The sequence below is a fragment of the Hippoglossus stenolepis genome, chromosome 18 (genome assembly GCF_022539355.2).
Source record: "Hippoglossus stenolepis isolate QCI-W04-F060 chromosome 18, HSTE1.2, whole genome shotgun sequence".
Classification (NCBI taxonomy): Eukaryota; Metazoa; Chordata; class Actinopteri; order Pleuronectiformes; family Pleuronectidae; genus Hippoglossus; species Hippoglossus stenolepis.
The window spans coordinates 1,341,202-1,361,545 of NC_061500.1; the positions used below are offsets into that span (position 1 = coordinate 1,341,202).

At 45.1% G+C, this 20,344-nt stretch overlaps 4 protein-coding genes across 8 annotated transcripts in view; 1 reads left to right on the forward strand and 3 right to left on the reverse strand.

The window, feature by feature from the left end:
- Positions 1-4,663, reverse strand: part of pisd (phosphatidylserine decarboxylase) — a 7,996-nt gene extending 3,333 nt beyond the window's left edge. The window contains exons 1-3 of one of the 5 annotated variants that reach the window (XM_035184137.2): positions 4,602-4,663; positions 4,044-4,087; positions 3,242-3,378 (exon numbers count right to left, since the gene is read on the reverse strand). In XM_035184137.2, coding sequence (XP_035040028.1) covers positions 3,242-3,378; positions 4,044-4,087; positions 4,602-4,645 — 225 coding nt within the window. In that variant the 5' untranslated portion in view covers positions 4,646-4,663. Of the gene's footprint in view, positions 1-67; positions 213-1,866; positions 2,146-3,241; positions 3,379-4,043; positions 4,088-4,601 lie in introns of those variants that run through there. The other 4 variants (XM_035184140.2, XM_035184142.2, XM_035184138.2 and 1 more) reach the window with 4 other exon arrangements.
- A 527-nt stretch (positions 4,664-5,190) lies between these two features.
- wu:fi75a02 lies at positions 5,191-10,127 on the reverse strand. The gene is made up of 11 exons (XM_035184136.2): positions 9,697-10,127; positions 9,054-9,161; positions 8,206-8,349; positions 7,634-8,057; positions 6,927-7,250; positions 6,749-6,772; positions 6,450-6,627; positions 6,267-6,355; positions 6,108-6,179; positions 5,891-6,021; positions 5,191-5,805 (listed from the first exon to the last, which is right to left on the reverse strand). The coding sequence occupies exons 2-11, from the start codon at positions 9,151-9,153 to the stop codon at positions 5,642-5,644; spliced, it is 1,650 nt and encodes a 549-aa protein (XP_035040027.1). The 5' UTR covers positions 9,154-9,161; positions 9,697-10,127; the 3' UTR covers positions 5,191-5,641.
- On the forward strand, positions 10,003-12,813 carry LOC118125499 (UDP-glucuronosyltransferase 2A1). The gene is made up of 6 exons (XM_035184143.2): positions 10,003-10,355; positions 10,487-10,976; positions 11,062-11,342; positions 11,814-11,901; positions 12,033-12,252; positions 12,458-12,813. The coding sequence occupies exons 1-6, from the start codon at positions 10,104-10,106 to the stop codon at positions 12,732-12,734; spliced, it is 1,608 nt and encodes a 535-aa protein (XP_035040034.2). The 5' UTR covers positions 10,003-10,103; the 3' UTR covers positions 12,735-12,813.
- Positions 12,814-12,982: 169 nt separating this feature from the next.
- Positions 12,983-19,676, reverse strand: ythdc1 (YTH domain containing 1). Its single transcript, XM_035184135.2, has 16 exons — positions 19,470-19,676; positions 18,800-18,901; positions 18,404-18,702; positions 17,887-18,262; positions 17,636-17,698; positions 17,405-17,499; positions 17,202-17,310; positions 17,001-17,118; positions 16,832-16,916; positions 16,587-16,741; positions 15,092-15,171; positions 14,811-14,847; positions 14,601-14,640; positions 14,418-14,480; positions 14,146-14,334; positions 12,983-13,858 (listed from the first exon to the last, which is right to left on the reverse strand). Exons 1-16 carry the CDS (start codon positions 19,495-19,497, stop codon positions 13,670-13,672), a joined length of 2,028 nt encoding a protein of 675 aa, XP_035040026.1. The 5' UTR covers positions 19,498-19,676; the 3' UTR covers positions 12,983-13,669.
- Between the last annotated feature and the right edge of the window lie 668 nt (positions 19,677-20,344).

The window sequence follows — 20,344 nt, forward strand, 5'->3', positions numbered from 1 at the left end:
ATATGGTCGTTAACCTTCCTCCCACTTTCCCTTTATCCAATCAAAACCATTCCATTGCTCCTCTTACCCGACTGGCCAGCGGCCGCAGGGCACTGATGGACAAGACATAGTAGAGGAAGGCAATTGGCCGACGGCGCCAAGGGGCGGGTTGACACACGCCGCCACGGAGCGCGCTCAGACGATGACGAAGATCCAAACGAGGGACCTGGAGCCTGATCATGGTAATGAGATTTTACGAGATTTTACAAGATTTGGGACCATGTGAGTGAGTCAGAGGAGAGAGGAAGAAAATAAATAATAAAAAAGATTATGAATTAAAAAACAAAAACAAACTAACAGTAAAATGGTGACGGTCACATGACGAGTCAAACAGAAGAGTCCAGGTCTCAGTAAATATTTTTTAATATTTTTTCATTAACATCTTTTAGGTTTTGTAAAAAAAAAATCTTATTTAGCTTTTTTCATAATTTTTAATATTCTATAGTCAAAGTTATTAAGATTTCTGTCATGTGACCTGAGTCAGAGGAATAAATACTGAAATAAAAACAAACAGATAAAAAAAGCTTATATATAAAATATGAAAAATAAAAACAAACAAACAAATAAATAAATAAAACAAAGATGAAGTAATAAAAATGAAATAAAAAAACACAGATTTGTGTGTTTGTGGTTTTCTCTGCGTGGAGGAGGAGGATGAGGACTGACAGCACACAACAGATGCTAAGCTACAGCAAAGCTAGCAGGAACTACGCTAACGTGCTAACAGCTAAAACGTGGTTTTATAAACAAACTAATACAAATGAATCAATAAGTTAATCGGTAGTGTTCGATGATGTCAATCGATCAGTCAACAAGCTGTCGTCATTATTACCAATCGATTTCCTGTAAATCAGCTGATTAACAAATCAACAAGTTGTCCCGGGGTGGGGGTAACTGGGTGAGCACAGGATCAACTAGGCTAAGCTAGGCTAGAGCTAAAATAGCTGATCAGATAAATTAGCTGTTGCCCTGGAACACACACACACACACACACACACACACACACACACACACACACACACACTAATCTCTCTCTCTCTCTCTCTCTCTCTCTGTCTCTCTCTCTCTCTCTCTCTGTTTGTCTCTCTCTCTCTCTCTCTCTCTCTCTCCCTCTCTCTCCCTCTCTCTCTCTCTCTCTCTCTCTGTCTCTCTCTCTCTCTGTCTCTCTCTCTCTCTCTCTCTCCATCTCTCTCTCTCTCTCTCTCTCTCTCTCTCTCTCTCTCTCTCTCTCTGTCTCTCTCTCTCTCTCTCTCTCTCTCTCTCTCTCTCATGGTTCAGGTGAGAGGTGGAGCAGCCGACAGAGACAGGAAGTGATGTATTAACTCTGCTGCAGAGATCATGTGATCATGTTTACATCACCACGAACTCTCTTCACATCTTCGTCTGCGTCTACTACGCATGTGAAAACGTTTCAACAGGAGATATTTGTTTTCTTTTTGTTTTTTCATGTTTGCGTCTGATACGTATTAGAAGCTCATCACCCCCCCACTCACTCACACAGAATCCAGTGGAGGATCCTGTGCTGCGTTCACACTTCTCCTGGTTTTATACTTTATACTTTATACAGGAGCTCACACATGATCCTCCAGAGAAAATACAGAGGAACTGCAGAGTTAAGTTCATGTCTGAAAGCAGCTTAAGTTCTCTCTCTCTCTCTGTTCTCTCTCTCTCTCTCTGTCGTGTCTCAGTGTCTCTCGCCCTCAGACAGTTCATTTAAACTATTCAATTATTCATTTTTAACTTATTTCTTTCAATACACTGTTTTACACTGTAAGAAATACACTTTTCTACACATCTAAAAAACCCTCCCCCTACCTCCTCGCCCACCTGAACCGTGCCGTCGCTCTCGTCCTCACCCCCCTTCCTCCTCTTCCTCCTCTTCCTCCTCCGTCTCGGGTACGCCTCACCTGACGCAGCAGGTCGCACTCATGTCTGCCGGCGGGGCAGCGGGACAAGTATCTTACCATGAGCGAGAGACCTCCGCCGGAGAGAGAGAGAGAGCTGGCCGCAGACACATTCGGACCAGTTGAGAGGATTAAATCCAGAAGAAGAAAGAGCTGATGTGTTCACTGACACTAGAGAAGAAGTGACACAGGAGGAGCAGGAGGGAGGTATTTATACTGAGGACACTCCCCCTCCTCCCTTCCTCCTTCTCCTCCTCCTCTTTTCAATATTAACATTGAAAATGATCAAAATATATTGAAATCATTTATTTTGTCATTTTCTGACTTATTATTTTCATTATTGCTTTTATTGAAATTGTATTTATCTGTGAAATGTGTTTTAATCTCGAGTCAATCACAGCCTCCCTCTGTCCTGCCCAGTTACTGGTTGACCAATCAGACCATTACCTCAGTAAAAGGACCAATCAGGAGGCAGGTTGGACAGTGTGGAGAGGGGTCGGGGCCTATTTGAAATAGTGAAGAACCAGTGAAGTGACCGGTCAGTGTGTCATCATCACTTCACACTCAACTATCACCCAGTGAGACAATCACCGCGTCCGGACCAAACACCTGAGAGATGACCCTCAACTGCCGGATGTGAACCTCTGAACCTCCATGTTTGCTGTGCGCACGTGCACCTGACATGTTATCTGGCACTTGCGCACCGTGGTGCGAACAGATCAGTCCCAGTCTACATCCAGGACAAATCTTACACCACAGCCCGTCCACTCCGCTCTGCATCGGCCAATCGGCTGCTCCCTCAGCGCGAGCTCAACACTCAACAACATCACGCCTGTTTGTTGTCCTGGCTCCGAAACGGTGGAACGAGCTCCACATCGACATCAGGACAGGAAGTCTCCACATCTTCCTCCAGACTAAAGACACATCTCTTTCCACTACACCTCGGTTAAGAAGATGATGTCTAATAACCATCGTCAACTCTGGTGTTTATAAATTTATAAATAAAAATAAAATAAATTAATATTGCACTTACATGCAGTTTGGCTTTTTTAAGCTAATTAACTTACATGATTCTTGTTGTTCTGGTTTGTTCCCTCATGGTTGATGCACTTATGTTCAGTCGCTTTGGATAAAGGCGTCAGCTAAAAGAAATGTAATTTAACGCGTGAACCTGACCTGCTATCGGGCGTATTATCCCCCAACTGAAAAAAGCCGGTAAAGAGATAGGGGTGGGAGGGGAGGAGGATAAAGATGGAGAGATGATGAGAGAAAAGGAGGTGAAGAGGGATCTTTCCTACCTGTGTGGGTGTGGCCAAAGGGGGTGGAGCCCCATCCTCCTGTTGGCCCCTCCTTATGTAGTGCTGGTAACCAAGGTAACCACCACCTGTCACCAACAGGAGGGGAAGCGGCCGGGGGCGAGGCAGGAAGCGCCGACCTGAAGCGAGACAGATGATTGGTCAACAACTTTATATCTGATTCTTAATAAACGTGAACAAATATATATCGTTACTCAGATGACACAACGCTGTATTTATTTATTTACTTATATATAAACATATTTATATTTATTTGTATACATACACATATATAAACTGATATAAGTATACATTTTTAAAATATATTATCATTAATCAGTAATTACTTAATTTATCATTTCACATGTGCATGTTTGGTCTGAAAGATTCAATAAATATAAAATTTTTAAATAAACGATTGTAAAGTTGCAGATTAGATTGTTTGAAATATTCCTCAGAGACGAGTCGTCATCGACTGATCAACGTCCAAACTGTGACCTCCACATGACCTCATGATGCCTCGACACTTCTAACACACTGGAGACGTAAAACTGAAAAAAGCCCAAAAGAATACAAATATCTGAGGATGAAGACGTGTTCAGCTCCACGGAGACGGGGTGATGGTGATGACGACCGACGCAGCGGTTGAGACGCTGAAAACAAACATTCTCTCTCTTCTCTGCAGGTTTGATCAACTATCGCCCCCTGAGCTCTACGGAGGTTTCTGTGTTGGGACGGGTCCGAGCGGAGAATCTCCTGCTGTGGCTCGTGTGTGAAAGACAAACATAAAGGTGCAGAGCCTCACCTGTGCTGAGGAGGCGCTGTTGGCTGAAGCTCAAAGCGAAAACTCTGCAAACGACAGAGATGAAGTTTCATCATTAAAACACTATTATATATATATTGTGAATATTCTGTTTACATGTTTACATCCCGACGAACACGTCTTATAAAACTTTACCACATAATTACCATTTTTATATGAAGCTGATCTGTATAAAAAAAGTATTATGAATCATCAGAATCACTTTTATACAAAACAAAAGCTGACTTCTTGAATAATAATACAGTTATTATATTTAAACCGCAGCTTCAGGTGAAACCTTCATTTCATCTGAGCCGAATCTTACATCACCCTCACTCACGCACGTCACGCATGTGTGACGTCATGGTTCACGCAAAGTTTGGATGTTATGAATGATTTAAAATTAAATGAATAGAAACTCTGAACAGAGTCCGGTCGGCGTGTCCTCACGTGCGCGTCAGGAACACAACAACCGTTACTCTGTCACGTGAAGGTCACACGCGACTACCACGTGATGACATCACTTTTCATTTCAGTAAAGAATCAAATAAACGTAAGAACCTGAGAAATGTTCCGCCGCGCGCAGTCCGCAGGGGCGCCGCCATGTTGTTTGCGGAAGTGACGTCGAGACGTCGAGACGTCGTTCGACAGAAGAGCGTCTCCAAGTTTAAATAACGTTTCTATATATTTAGAATTCATTTAGATTAGAAGGAGAAATATATATCTGTATTATGTTGTTTTCTGGTTCATAAAGAAATAAACATGTTCTCTCGGTGACTTCAAACACCTGAACTCGGGTTTTAATGACTTTTTTCGTTAAAACTCGTTTTCGTTTCTTGTAAAGTATTAATTTTCTGTAAAAAATGGAAACGAAAAAAAAGATGGAAAAAGATAAAAGATTCTAAAAGAAAAAGCTCTGTCTAAAAAATTAGTTTTATTCAATTAAATCATATTAAACTTAGCTGAGGGTCAAATGTGTGTGTGTGTATATACATTTATATGTGTGTATAGATTATATTTATGATAAACTGAACTGCTCAGCCAATCACAGAGATCGGTCATTGTTCAGAAGTTGAACAGTGACAACTCCTCATTCTTGTTGTTCTCCTGGTGTCAAAGGTAAAATCCACCTGTTCAAACCATTCAGGAGCTGAGTTAATCATTTTATTAATTTACATTCATTTCCATCTCTGACACTTTGAAGAAAAGAAAAACATGATAAAAAATTAAGTGATCAGAAAAAACTTTATTTGTTCCAAAAATAGAAACACTTTCAGCAGAAATATATATTACACTTTAAAAATATTTACCGTGCGACAGCGTCTGTTTTGTTTTTGTTATGAGGTGGAACTGTTACCTGCAGGGGGTGTGGCCTCTGAACAGGTATCTTAACGTCAACCACAATAAAAAATATTAAATATTCACATTAAAACAGTCTACACTGTAAAAAAAAAATCAAACATCAAGTACACAGCAAAGAAAAAACCCTGTAACATGAGACCGCCTTCCTGATGTCATCACCAGGGTAACACGGCAGTTAGCAGGTATGCTAGCAGCTGTTTGTTTGGCCAAAGTCAGCAGACCGGAAGTGATGTCACAGTTCACACGTCCAGGCCCTGTTTTGTCAGAAAGTCTTCGAGCGCGCTCAGTCGCTCCACCAGCATCACATCAAGGTCCATGTCATCGTCACCGCAGCCATCACCATGGCAATGTCGCCGAGCAGCTGCACGCTTCCTGGGAAACGTGCCACCTGGAAACCACGCCCCTAAAAGAAGGACATTTGTAAAAATATCTTTTCTGTTCTTTGAAACTACAACTTTCCCACAGTGTGAACTACTCTCCCAGCATACCTTGGGGTCGCTTCCTCTTCCTGGGCTGAGTGAAGTCAGGGAAGAGAAGCAGCCTGCGTCTCCTCTGCTGGCCAATCAGGAGCAGCGCTCCATCCTTCTCTCGTGGCTCTTCAAAAATCGTCTCCAGACTCCTGTGGGTGGACAGCAAGGCATTCTGGGAAGTGTAGTTTGTGCATCACATTGACAGTTTATTGTGGTGGGGATTTGTAGTTCTTACCTGTTGGTGGTGGGGGATTTGTAGTTCTTGTTGGTGTAAATCTCTTCCAGACTGAACTCCTTTTTCTTTAACCTGAAACATAAATATTTATTATTAATTTTATTTTATTCCTTTTTTACAGTATTCTGTTTGGCCTGCGTCCCTCCCTCCTCTCTTGACCTTTTTACTTTTGGCAGTCCCATCGGTGTGAGCAGTGTTTCCCGTGGCGACGTCCGGCGGATTCGAATCTGTGAGACACGTTTACCGCGCTGAGCAGAAAGACATAACACGAAGATGAAGAAAACAAAAAAATTCAAACCAAAGCTTTATTATTCAAAACAGAAGTTATTGAATAAACTGCACCTCTCCCTTTGAGCTGAGGAACTCAGAGCTTGCTGCTGATTGGCTGCCAGTAAAAGGAGCAGACAGTCCATTGGCTGAGCAAGGGGGGAGAGGCAGGGGCCGCCGCCAGGGAAGGTGGAGGCTCCGGGTGCTTCGATTGGTTCGCTGCTTGTGCTGTCGCCGGGTGGAAAATGTCAGACTGTAACACAGAAATGATTTAATCAGAAACATTTGAACAACAATAAAGCACGATGACATCACTTCCTATGGGCCTTGAGCATTGTAAAAAAAGTACTGTAGTGTCCATGTATTAAAATTACCTTGGTGATGGTGTTCGCACATAACTGTGAAAAAAAAAGTTTATTGAATTAAAAAAACAATGAATCAGCGGTTTATTGATAATAAATCAATAACTATATAGAATCATATACATGAAGAACAGAAGTTTAAAACATTTAAGCATAAAAAAAGTTCCTGGTGAATATTTATTTAACAAACCAGTGATCGCTGCTCACACTGGGCGGAGCCGACCAGTCCTTCAGGGGCCGGGGGGGATTCCCACATGTCCCGCCCCTCACCGAGTCCATTATCGTCTCTACAGTCACCACTGAAAACCGTAACATGGAGGCGGGGTTAAATGAAGAGGAGGAAGAGTGGAGCCACAGGCCAAAGGCACTGAGATTGGAAGTGAGGCGAGGGGTCAAGTCAGAGAACCACCATTGGCTGGGTGAGAGAGTGAGGGCTTCTGATTGGCTGCATGTCTGAAGACTCTGAGCTGATTGGAGAAGGTGGACGTCATCCTGGGATGATGAGCTGAGGACGCTGGGAAATTCAAAACATGATTCAAATATATTATATTTAAATATTCAACACTTTAAATAAATAATAATCATAGCTTTGCATCTCTCTCTCGCCCTCTCTGGTAGTTTCTCACTGTTTCTCGCCCACTCTCTCTCTGGTAGTTTCTCACTGTCTCTCGCCCTCTCTCTGGTAGTTTCTGAGGGTCTCTCGCCCTCTCTCTGGTCGTTTCTCGCCCACTCTCTCTGGTAGTTTCTCAGTGTCTCTCTCTCTGGTGGTAGTTTTTCTCTCTCTCTCTCTCTCTCTCTCTCTCTCTCTCTCTCTCTCTCTCTCTCTCTCTCTCTCTCTCTCTCTCTCTCTCTCTCTCTCTCTCTCTCTCTCTCTCTCTCTCTCTCTCTCTCTCTCACCTGTGTAGCAGCTGTGGTCTGTAACCATTTAGACTGACGACACTGACGGTCTTCTCTGATTGGCCAGTTCCTCCGCCTCTGTGTTTCTTGTGGTTGAAGTTGTGCAGGGTGATTGGCCCTTCCTCTTTCTCTGCTCCTCCTCCTCTGAAGGAGACCGCCATCTGTCCAACAAACCTCCCAGCATCCTCTTCTTCTTCTACATCATCTTTGTTCCTCCGCTTTCTCCTCCTCACCTCATCCTCATGGCCCCTGCTCTCCCCCCTCCTCTGCTCTGATTGGTCAAAACCGGACAGAGCAGGAGACGTGGATGACTCCTCACTCTCTGACGTCACTGACGATGATAAAGAGGAGGAAACAGGAGGAAGGACGGCAGAGATACAGGAGTAGGAGCAAGAGAAGGAGGCGGCGGAAGAGGCAGATGGAACTAAAAATGAAACAGGATATAGACAAGTTTAGTTGTTGGTGTTTTCAAACATTCATATTAAAAATGATAAAATCAGAAATGTGATTTAACTGATCCAGACCAATTAGAATAATTCATTAATTCTTGATCGAACGACAAAACAATTCACCATGACACCAGGCTCCTCCTCCTCCTCCCGTCATACTCTTCTTCTGCCTCTTCCTCCTGCTGCTCCTCCTCTCCAGAGAGTCCAGACGACGACCCAGAGAGGCGAGAGCTCCTCGTAAGAGACGCCGCATCTCCAACCGGTGAGCTGAGAGGATGCGAGGAAGAAGGGAGGAGCAGGAGCAACAAGTAGGATGAGGAGGGGGGGGAGGAGGAGGAGGAGGAGGAGGAGGAATTGATGGAGGGATGTGCACAGTGGACGAAGAGACAGGGGAACAAAGGGATGAAGGAATAGGGGAAACGAGAAAAGAGGAGTGATGATGAACATGAGGAGGATGAGGAGCAGAAGAAAAAGATGGTGGATGATAGAGAGAATGGGGAGACAACAAGTAAGGAGGCGAAGGATGAGACACAGAAGGAGGAACAGGAGGGCTGGAGGTAGAAAGAGAGGAGGAAGAAGATGATGGAGGAGGAAGAAGAGTGGATGAAGAAAGATGAGAAAGAGGGACAGGAGGAGAAGGAGATGAAATGAAAGGAGCAGAGGAGACAAACGGAGGAGAAGAAGTGAGGATCATGGGATTGGGAGGAGAGAGGGGATGAAGACGAGTGAAAGATGAAGGAGAGGAAAGAAGGGTGTGAGGAGGAGATAAAGACCGAGCAGAGGGAGGAGGAGGTGAAGAGGAGAAAACACCTGCAGGACCAGAAACAACAGTCAGTACTCACTCTCCTTCTAATTTTACATGTAACATAAGCTGACTAGCCCCAAGATGCCGACATCTCCTGACCAATCAGAACAGAGCTGTCTCCTTTAATTGATAACTACTTCATCAACGTTAACATATAAACACCTACCTGTTTGTTCCACCAATGTGAGGACAGGAGGCGGGGTCACAGCGGACAGGCCCCGCCCTCTATTGTCGCTCTCAGTCTGTGTTAGAGGTCGAGAGAGCATGGTGGAGACTGGAGGGGGAGAGAGAGACAGACAGACAGACAGACAGACAGACAGACAGAGAGAGAGAGAAGAGAGAGAGACAGACAGACAGACAGAGAGACAGACACAAACAGACAGAGACAGAGAGACGAACAGACAGACAGACAGACAGACAGACAGACAGACAGACAGAGAGAGAGAGAGAGAGAGAGATTTAAACAAAGTTATTCTCACACAAACATAAACACACACATGTTGAACTTTTCACAATAAAAGCATTTAAAGGGCTGAACCTAATCTCGCTTCCTCTCGCGACATTTCACAGATTTTGGTTAAATCACAACATGAACTGGTGATTCTGACGTGCTCGTGACGTCACTGGGGATTCGGTGTGAACAGGGAAACCTGCATCAGGGGAAACGTGTTAAAGAACGAGGAAAAACAAGAAGGGGGTGATTTGATGGGAATAAAGGAAAGTGTCGAGCTAGCTGCGGCTAACTGCCGTTAGCATGCTCTACTGTGCGTGAGGCCGTTAAACCGGGACATTCGCACGGTTCTTGTTACCTTTCCTCAGCCCGGAGGGTCCGTTAGTCTCCGTTAAATCCTCCCGTCTGTCATTTTAAAACGTTTACCGACAGTCGGGGGCCAAGTCTGCCCGAAGCTTCCACACCGCTGCTCGGCGCCCGTCACAGCATCAGACCGGTGTCAAGCTAACGGAAGTCCTCTTCCTCTTCTTCTTCTTCGGTGTCTATTGGTGTTTGGAAAACTAGGAATTGAAGCATTACCGCCACCAACTGGTTTGGATCAGAATCACGACCGCTCCTCTTCTCTTCCGGTGTTCCTCTTCCTCTGCTCCGTCCAATCAGAGAGCAGCTCTTATCAGCCACTCACCTTTGATCACGTTGCACTTTCACCTGAATCAACAGAAAATCACGGACAAACATCAAACAGGGTTTTTTCGTCATTCACTCATGATGCAGCTTTTCCGGCCTCCTCTCCTTTTCCCTGCCGTCCTAGTGTTGCTCCATCAGCTCGCTCCGGCTGATGGCGGCCATGTGTTGGTGTTCCCAGGTGAGTATAGTCACTGGTTGAACATGCGGAACATCCTGGACGAGCTGGTGAGGAGGAACCACTCCGTCACCGTTTTAATTTCTGAAGCATCTCCGTCCGTCGACTACAACAACAGCCAATATGCCGCCAAGTTCAACTTCCTGGTTTACAAGGTGATGTCAGGTTCAGACATGTAGGGTGAAATGGTTTTTCAAAACTTTTAAGTACTCTGACTTTTAATTGCTGTCAAAGACTTTTAATAAGTTTCAATGACTTTTTAAAATTGGTGTTTCTTGTTTTCCAGGTTCCTTTTAGCAAATCTGAGCTACATGGTTTCACTGAAGAGTTAATTCACTTCTCCATTTTCGAGTGGCATCGTTCTTCGATGCTGAAAAAGGTTTTGTGGAGTCATGATTGGGCGACGCGTTCCATGGATCTCATAATCCGTCAGTGTGACTCCATGTTTAAGAATGAGCAGCTGATGGCGACTCTGCGGGACTCTGAGTTCGACGCTGTCCTGGTCGACCCGATGATGATTTGCGGTGACCTGGTGGCCGACATTCTCGACCTGCCACTCATCATCTCGATGCGTTTGTCGTTCGGGGGTGTCATGGAGCGACACTGCGGCCATGCGGTAGCTCCTCCTTCATACGTCCCTGCCGCTCCGCTGCCGTACAGTGACCACATGACGTTTGTGGAGAGACTGATCAACACAGTGATGTATGTCTCTCTGTCTGTAATGACGGAGGCGTTGTGGAGGATAAAGCTGGATAAGTACTACACCGAGATCAAAGGTCAGTGGTAGGTCAAAGGTCAGCTGACCTGTCTCTTCAAATGAAAAGCCCAACAAAGCTGTTTCCTTTACGTATGTGTTGACAGGAAGTCCCACCAGCTACTGTGGGACTCTGGGAAAAGCCGACTTGTGGTTCATCAGGACTTTCTGGGACATAGAGACGCCAAAGCCGATCCCGCCCAACTTCAAATATGTGGGCGGTCTGCACTGCAAACCGGCCAATCAGCTGCCAGCAGACATGGAGGAGTTTGTTCAGAGTTCGGGTGATGCTGGCGTGGTGGTGGTTTCCTTTGGCTCCATGGTAAACAACTTCACGACAGAAACTGCTGATGTCATCGCTGTTGCCCTCGGACAGATCCCGCAAAAAGTAAGAGGCTCCGCCCACTCAGACACACTGACTTAAGCTGCTTTCAGACATGCACTGAACTCCGGAGATCCTCCGCAGTTTCTCTGGAGGAGGCAGGTGTGTGAATGCAAATGTCTGAGTGTGAGGCTCCGGACTTTCTGCACACTTTCTCTGCCTGGCCTCTTAGTGTAAAGTCCACAGAAAGTCAGCAGAAGTCGATGTGAGAACCCAGAAGGGGATCTCCGCTGGATTCCACGCTTGCGGATTGGGGGGTTGAAGACGTTACTAACACGCTACAGATGCAAACATTTCTCCAGAGTTCCTTTGAAGGACGTGACTGAATGAATGGTGTCATTCTCACGTGGTCTTGTCCTGTAGCGACCGAGTTACATATAAAGTACTTTATAAAACAAATCAAAGTGAACTAAAATGTTAAAATTTGTTTTATTCAAATTAAAATCATAAACGTGTCGATTTTTCTTGTTTTTTCAGGTGATTTGGAAATACAAAGGAATAACACCAAAAACTTTGATGTCAAACACGAAACTTTACGACTGGATTCCTCAGAACGACCTGCTAGGTAACACACACACACACACACACACACTTTTTTATTGATCAGCTGATTCATCTCATCCATCAGTGATTATTGATATTTTGTTGATACAATGCTGCAGAATCTTTTAACAATAAAAGCCCTGTTCCTGGTAGGTCACCCAAGGACCAGAGCGTTTGTGACTCATGGTGGCACCAACGGTTTGTATGAGGCCGTGTATCACGCCGTGCCATTGGTTGGAATCCCGCTGTTCGCAGATCAGCCAGATAACGTCGCCCGCCTCAGTCGCCGCGGCGCAGCTGTCGTCCTCGACTTCAACAGTATGACGTCCGACATGCTGAGGCAGGCGCTGCATGATGTCATCAACCAGCCAGGGTGAGGGTAACGTCACAAACAGCTGCAAGTTACTTTTTATTTCCTGTTCCATACCTTTCTGCTCATTCTTTTTCCCTTTCAAATTAAAAGCCCCAGACTTCCTGCCGAATCACATACTCCAACGTTTGAATACATTTTTGGATTTCCTGTCTTTAACAATAAAACACCACTGTGACCTACTGTTTTTTTTTCCCATGATGCTTAGCTACAAGTCCAGCATTCAGCATCTGTCGAATGTGCATCGTGACCAGCCGGTGGCGCCACTGAGCACAGCCGCATTCTGGGTGGAGTTCGTGATGCGACACGGTGGAGCGCCACACCTGCGGCTCGCATCACGTGACCTGAACTGGTTCCAGTACCACAGCCTGGACGTCGCAGCTGTCCTGCTGGTTGTCTTGATGATCACTGGCGCCCTCTGCTGGGCGGGAGTCCGCTGCTTCCTGCTACGCTGCAGACGAGGACGACGAGAAAAGAACGACTAAAGATTTAACTTCCTCGTCGGTTTTTATCTTGATTTGTTTGAATTTTATCTGTAAAATAAATGTTCTTTTATAAAACAAACGTCTGGTTTTACGTTGTTGAAAGTTTAATTTAATGAAAACTGGGTTTGTTGTAATCTGATTCTCAACAGTAGTTAATTATTTTGAGTGAGAAATAGATACATTTGTTGGATCTTACTGATCTGGCGTCAGCAGACATCGGATCACATGACAAAGAAAAGAAACTTAAGTCGATTTCAGGTTTTTATTTTATACAAAATCAAGCATAGGCTCCGCCCCCTCCGTACACAAACAGGAAATAAAGTTTGAACCTTCAAATGTTACAATAGAGACTGAAAACAGATCAATTCAACCTGCTGCTGATCAATAAGCATCAATCACAAAGCAGCTGAGTTTCTTCTCCAGTCGGAGGCGATTACAAGATGAAAATGTTAACTTAAAAAAAAATAAGTTGTAGCTTAAATAAAACCCTGAAAACAAAAATAAATTAAAAAAAACAGAGTTGGTTTGACAAACGAATAATGGAGAAAAAATGTGAGGTCAAACTTACAGGAAGTACTGTCCAACCTTTCACAATAAAACAAGCAGTGACAAGAGAAAGATTAAAAAACATTGACCTGCCAGAGGGCCTCCAGCCTCCTGTTGAAACCTTGCAACTAAAATACTGATGCTTGCTTTTTTCGTGTTTTAAACGTGTGAAGCTGGAACGCGTATGACAGGTGTCTGTCACTGAATCATCAAATCAAGTTCCAACCAAAATCTGATTTTATTTTTACATTTTTTAAGTTTATTCACGTAAAAAGTGATGTCATCCCATCGCTCGTTTTTTATTCAAGATTTAACAGAGACAGGAAACCAGCAAAGACATCTGTAGACCGTCAAAATAAACCTCCACTCAGACATGTGACTTCATCAGATCACCTGCGGTACCGCCCTCTCTCTTTGTCCCTCTCTCTCTCTCTGTCTCTGTCCCTTCCTCGCTCTCTCTCTCTCTCACGTCGAGGTCCGCCACGCTCTCGCTCTCGCTGCCGCTCTCGCTCCCGCCGGCTGCTCACCACCGCCTGTGTCCGCCGCAGGAAGTCGTCCACACGCATGTCATAGTCATGCTGCGAGAGAGATTGAAAATCAATAAGACCTCATCAGATTGATTAATTAGTAGAGCTGCGTAATTTATCAAATACTGACTCAGAGAAAACTTAAAACTGACAGCTGACCAAAAGGGGGCGATCTGAGCTATCGCCCCAAGTAACAACAGGAAGCAGATGGGTTTAAAAAAGGCGAGGAGGTTGTCCAAGGAGACGAATCATCATCTGTTGTCAGGAAGTGAATTTAAGCAAGATCGAAACGTCTGATGAAGACACGAAGGTCAAGAACATCGTCCAACAGAACTCACCGGGCTGGAGGCGAAGGCACGGTGCTGCGGCGCCCTCTGCTTATCTCTGAAGCGGGGGGGTGGAGCCTCGTGTGGCGGCAGTGGTGGGTGATGGTGGTGATAGGCCTGGTGAGGGGGTGGAGGTGGGTGGCCGTGGTGGTAGTAGGGCGGGTGATGGGGCGGTGGCTGCTCTACACCGGGGTACGCCGCCTGACAACACCAACAGGAAATCATTGGTCTCAGTCGTCAATAATCTGATTAATCAGCAAACAGGATCAAAAACAGAGTCGTACCAGAGTCTGCCACGGAGCAGGAGGTCCCACGCTGTGGTGATAATCTCTCATGTAGTCATATGACTGAAACAGGAAACACAGGTGAGCCCACCCGACGCTAACATGCTAACACCTCAGTGACTACAGGACCAGACCAAGTTCAACTGGACACATTGATGCTAAGCTAACATGCTAAAATCTCACCCCATTGAGAAAAACATCTCGCCTTACGCTGGAGAAACGTCTGAAAACAGAACAAAGGATTTTTTAGAAAAACATTTAAAATATTTGACATATAACATTACAAATGGTTTTCTTCTTCCTAAACGATTGAAACGGGTTAATGTTATTTTTCGTCTTTGCTCAACCTATAAATGCCGCTGTGGCTCCGCCCACATTATGATGTGGTCTCACCTGTCCACCTGCTGATTACGAAGGTCCTGGAGGAACCCTGAAAATAAAATTATTTTAATTTGAAACCGTTTCTGATGAATGAATCAAACAGTTACGCAAAAATATAAACATTATTTTGACAAAGACTAAAAAAAGTCAACAAATTAAATGTATTTGGAAACCAAACAGAGTAAAAAAAATTGAAATAAATCTTTGAACCAATTGTAAAAACATCAAAAAAATGTTGGGTGAAGTTACTTTCATTCAAAACAGGAAGTGACTGAGATTTTCAAATAAACGACCTGCTCGCTGGTTGAAGTCAGGTGGACCGTCGGCTCGCGGCCTCTTCCTGCCGTGGAGGTCGTACTCTTCAGGTCGACGCCTACGTAAACAAGTTGACAAGTAAGACACACACACGCACACAAATACACACTCTCACACACATACATCAGTGCATACTAAAAAAACTCACTCAGGTCAATTCAGCAACAGAAAAAAACTCCAAGTGCTGATTTACTGATATTTTATAGACAGGTGATCGTCCAAAGAACCAATCAGACGACACAACATCCCCCGCCCACTCTCTCACCTTAGGGTCGTACGAGGCCACGCCCTCTCACGTCTTTACTTAATTTAATAAATGACGTTGTTTCACTGCTTGATGGACAAATACAATATTTAAATGAATTTTGTTTCACACACACAATAAAAAAAACAAAGAAGAAGAAGCGTGTGAAGGAACAACATACCGCCTCTGTTGTTTACGTTGTTTGTCAACAACACTGATTATAAACACAGTTCCTCATCAGTCCATTAAAGGCTTTTTAAAACCCTCTTATTTTGAAAGGGTGGAGGGAGGTGATGATGATGATGATGATGGTGCAGTCCTGTCAATCAACATGTAAAGCCCCACCCACCTCCATCCCAGCCCTGCCCCCTCCAGACCAGCAACAGTCCTTCCTGTCGCTCCGTCCGTCGCCTCCAGCCCCAACACACACACTTTATATTCAGTTCATTAGAGCGACACACACACACGCACACATGTGCACGTTAACACTCTCAGTCCTGAGTGTACAGGGGGAGGAGGGTGTCATATAACTGTCCTTTCATTGGGGGAGGGGTAGGTCCATAAGGATTCTTTTAAGAAGTCCGTCTTTACCTTATGAGCCAGAAGCCCCGCCCCCAAACAAATCATACCCTCTCATTGGATGCAGTCCAGAGGCCTCGCCCCCAAACACATCACACCCTCATTGGATTCAGTCCAGAGGCCCCGCCTCTCTCACACCCCACCCGCACCACCTTCTCAAAGACCAGAAAGAGTTCTACCCGCCCTCCTCCTTCAGTCCGGCCAGTGACGCTCGTCCTTTTTGCTTTTATTTTGAAATGGTCAGCCACAGTCCAGCTAAACTTTAGATTATTAAACTTCCAAAGAACGAAACTCCTGTAAAGAAAAAAAGCTTTGATTCAGCAACAAACTTCAAACTTTCATTGACTGAAAATTATTTATCAAAAGAAAATAAACTCAAACTAAAGAAAAAAACGTATGTCCTGAACGTTTCACTTCCTGCCTGACTTTTTACGACCTCTGACGCAGAGCCAGGCATCATTGCGGTGGAAAGCTCCTGACTGGACAAACCACAACAACCATCAATGAACCAGCAACGCTCGCCACGGGATCGCTAGCCACCGGCTAAAAGCAGCAGCCTTCTCCGTCGTCCAGCAGCAGGTGGCGCCGTGGCCGCAGCAGGAGAGGAAGAAGAACAGGAAGCGGGAGAAGGAGCTTGGTGTTTGGCTAACCTTCCCGGTTCACGTTGTGGTGGCCGGCCTCGAGGCCGCGGCTCCGAAGGTGTCCTACGTTTGTGACGAACGCGGCGAGCTACCAGGTGGACGTCCACACTCTCATCCAATGGGAACAGGGCAGAGAGCTGAGCACCGATGTCTGGTTGGATCTCCTGAAAGAGATTTAACATGTTCAAAACAAACGTTAACAAATGTCTCAGAACCTGAAAATGAAATGGCCAGGAATCAAATGGCGTGCTGACCTGTCCATCACGTCCAATCTTCACAGGCTTGTGTTCGTTCCAGGGGTTCGACAGATGAGACGTCTTCGTGAATGGAAGTTCTCTCCTGACGGCAAAAAGAGGAGGAGGCTTGTGATGTTGTGGTGTTATTGTTGTTGTTTTTGTGATTGTCATCATTGTTGTAGTTTACCTGCAGAGCCAGTCGATCTTGAAGACTCCGCCCAGCATCTTGGCGTTCATACCGGCAGGAAGTACCCAGTGGATAGGAGATCCGCCATGATGAGACTCCGATGCCAAACGAGCAAAACCTACGGTTGAGACAAAGACAAATTTAAAAACAGTGAAGGGGGAAAAAAATGTATTCTCAATAAAGTTAATGATTATTTTTAACCTTGGAATTTTCCACTTTCCCTCACGGAGAAGACGAGGACGACGCTGCGAGCCGAGCGGAACGCTGCATTCAACTTCTTCTCATTCACCGGCAGCGTCGACCACACGCCCTGAACACAATGACATCATCGTTAACAAGATACATCACACACCCTGAACACGATGACATCATAATCAACACGTTACATCACTGCGTCATTGTACCTTAGCTTTAGCCAACGACACGTTTTCATGGTTGTTGCTCTTGATGAGGAAGAAGCGAGCATCTCGCAGGATGTATCGTAATTTACTGGTCGGATCTGAAACCACACAGGAAGAGGAAGTAATCTGATTACTTTAATCTGATTATAGTAAGATTGTTACTTCACAGTGACTCAAACTTAATGACGACATGTTAAAACATTGTTTACAGAGAAATAAAGTTGGCCGCCTTACTCTCCATCCCTTTGCGAACAGCCCGGACCGACGACGACAACTTCTCCTGCTTCTTCTCCGAATCTTTCAAAGTAAAAGCATAGAAACTAACTGAATGAATGATTCATTAAAAAAAATTCACAAGCATCTCATCCTCGATGTTTGTTACAACTCAAATTACAACGTTCCACCACAGGAAATAATGATTGGTCTTTTATTGATGATAATGATCATGGATAAAAACAGGCATCATTCATTGTAGTCATGATTACCTGAGGCATCTGAGGCGGAGCCTGAACGAGCCGACTCGCCATCGTCAGAGAAACTAACAGAGGAGGCGGAGCGCGAGTCACCAGCTTCGCTCCGAGTGTCGTAGTCGTTACCCTCACCACCGCCACGTCTCTCATACTCCTCTTCTTCCTCTTCCTCCTTCTCTCCTTCTTCCTCCTCCTCCTCCTCCTCTTCCTCCATGCCCTCCTCCTCTTCATCTTCCTCCTGCTCCTCGTCTTCCTCCTCTACGTGGGAGCCGGCAGGGGAGGAGCTTCCTGACCCCTGGTCTGAGCCATACTCTTCTGCCACATCGTCCTCTGATTGGTTGATCGCCCCTTGGGGTGTCGGGCTCGGAGGCCGCTCTTCACGCCGCAGCTTCTGTAGACAAACAGGAAATAAATGTGATTGGCTGAAAGCCTGGACACTGACTGTGTGTGTGTGTACTCAACACAGAGTAGCAGCAGTACTGGCAGTATTAATAAGTAGTATTAGTCGCAGTAATAGCAGTGGTGTGAATACCTGGCTCAGACCCTCCAGGCCTCTTTGGGCTTCTCTGCGTCTAGCGTCTTCTGCTCCTCGGCTCCTTGTCGCCTCTCGGGAGACTCGCCGATTCTTTCGCTCCTCATAGTAATCGTTACGGTAGCCGGTGCTGGCGGTGTGTCTGCCACGGGGGCTGGATGGCGTCTTCTTGGAGGAGGAAAGAGGCGGGCCTGGGGCTCTCTTATTATTGGAGGATGATCTGGAGGGGGCATGGCCTGACGAGGGGCGGAGCCTCTTCAGGTCATGACTGTCGGAGCGTTCACTTTTCCTCTTTGTTCCTGAGAGCGAGACATTATTTAACCACTGTTTTAACCACAAAATCAGTCATAGTGGGAATAGCAGTAACAGTCGTGATATCAGTAGTAGTATCAGTACCTTTCTTGTCACTGACGTCTCTCTCACTCTCTGGATTGTACAACTCGTCGTCTTGATCTGGAGCCTCGGTCAGAAGATCCTCAAGAACGTTCAGCTCTCCATCTGACACACAGGGAAACTTTATTTAAACTAACACATCTGACACATACTTTATTTAAACTAAAGACCAGAGTCAAATAAAAACAGTGAAATCACTGATTCATATGTTGATAAAATGACACATTTACTTAAAGCTAATCTGTTGTAAAAGCTGAAGGAAATGACGTCATAATATACTTAATGATCATTCTAACTATAAATCAGGACATTCACCACTTCCTGTCTTTATTATGACGTAGTGATGAACCAGCCACAGCCAGTGCGGGTCAGAAACACGCGTGTGTTTGACGTAGACGATGCGTGTTTAGAAGTGCGTGAAGCTGCAGAATGAACAGATGAACGCAGGCTGGTGTCGTGGCTTCACGCAGCAGGACACGTTAGAACCAAGGAGTCACGCACGAGCTGCTGCTGATCAATAACTGAGACATAACTCGTCACCAGCTGCTAACTAGTGTAACCATGTGCCACTGGTCAATAAGCTGATCGATAACCAATCGGCAGCAGATTCAAGTCCGATCAGAACAAAGATAGCACACATGCTAACAGCTAGCCGCGGCTAACAAAGCCTCACCTTTGTCCTCGCGCCGGTCGGCCGCCATCACCGCCGCCGTGACGTGTCCGCGCCTCGTGCTCAGGTGAACGTGCAGGTGAACAGATCGGATCTGAATTCACAAACGAAATAATAAGAAAAACTAACGTAGGGGAGCTGAGAGCAAATGGCGGACAGACTGTTGTTGGAGCGGCTTCTTCTTCTGGTGAGAAACATGCGAACTACCGCCACCTGCTGGAGCGGAGCACCTACCGGCTGACACGTGACTGCACACAGTTAATACGTTCATCGTTGTGACGTCACGTCGTTCAAGAACGTTACAAAAAGTCCAATAATGACTGACGGTCCAGAATATATTACTATCAATGTTTTAGATAATAATTACATCTTGGTTAATATCAGTAACTCCACTGACTCATCATAAAAACATGCATGTTCACAAGTCACTCCCCAGGACCAAAAGCCTTTCTGGACACTAAACAGTTCCAGACATGAGCAGGTCAACAGCAAATTCAAAATCTGATCAATGACTATTGGTGCGAAGCAAAACTGATGTTGTCAAAGAAAAAAGAGCAACTGAAGAAAAGATGCAGTTAACCTTTCTCTCTCTTAGCGGGAGGCTCTGTCTGATGGGGAGAGATGAATATATCAACTTACTAAATAATTTGGACTATTAATGTAAATCATGGGCCAAAGGAGCTTACATTCATTCTAGTACAAAATGGTTGGAAGAGGGTAAACAAAACTCATCCTCCTTTTTCAGATTGATCAATTGAAGGTGAAAGACAAAATAATAAGCATTCTTACGTGGCTCTCTCCTTGGATGTGGATTCTGCGTTATCGAACAGAATTAATGTTTTATTTTGTGTGTAGAACAGAGTTCATTACATTCAAAA

Coding starts and splice junctions, on each gene's coding strand:
- ythdc1 (XM_035184135.2), bottom strand. CDS start 19,497: ATGGCGGCCGACCGGCGCGAGGACAAAG. Junction 14,848..15,091: donor TGACTTCAACCAGCGAGCAG/GTCGTTTATTTG, acceptor TTTTATTTTCAG/GGTTCCTCCAGGACCTTCGT. Junction 13,859..14,145: donor GTGCCTTCGCCTCCAGCCCG/GTGAGTTCTGTT, acceptor TCTCTCTCGCAG/CATGACTATGACATGCGTGT.
- LOC118125499 (XM_035184143.2), top strand. CDS start 10,104: ATGATGCAGCTTTTCCGGCCTCCTCTCCTTTTCCCTGCCGTCCTAGTG. Junction 10,977..11,061: donor GTACTACACCGAGATCAAAG/GTCAGTGGTAGG, acceptor ATGTGTTGACAG/GAAGTCCCACCAGCTACTGT. Junction 11,343..11,813: donor TCGGACAGATCCCGCAAAAA/GTAAGAGGCTCC, acceptor TTGTTTTTTCAG/GTGATTTGGAAATACAAAGG.
- wu:fi75a02 (XM_035184136.2), bottom strand. CDS start 9,153: ATGCTCTCTCGACCTCTAACACAGACTGAGAGCGACAATAGAGGGCGG. Junction 8,350..9,053: donor CACATTGGTGGAACAAACAG/GTAGGTGTTTAT, acceptor GCATCCTCTCAG/CTCACCGGTTGGAGATGCGG. Junction 6,773..6,926: donor AGTGTGAGCAGCGATCACTG/GTTTGTTAAATA, acceptor TTTTTTTCACAG/TTATGTGCGAACACCATCAC.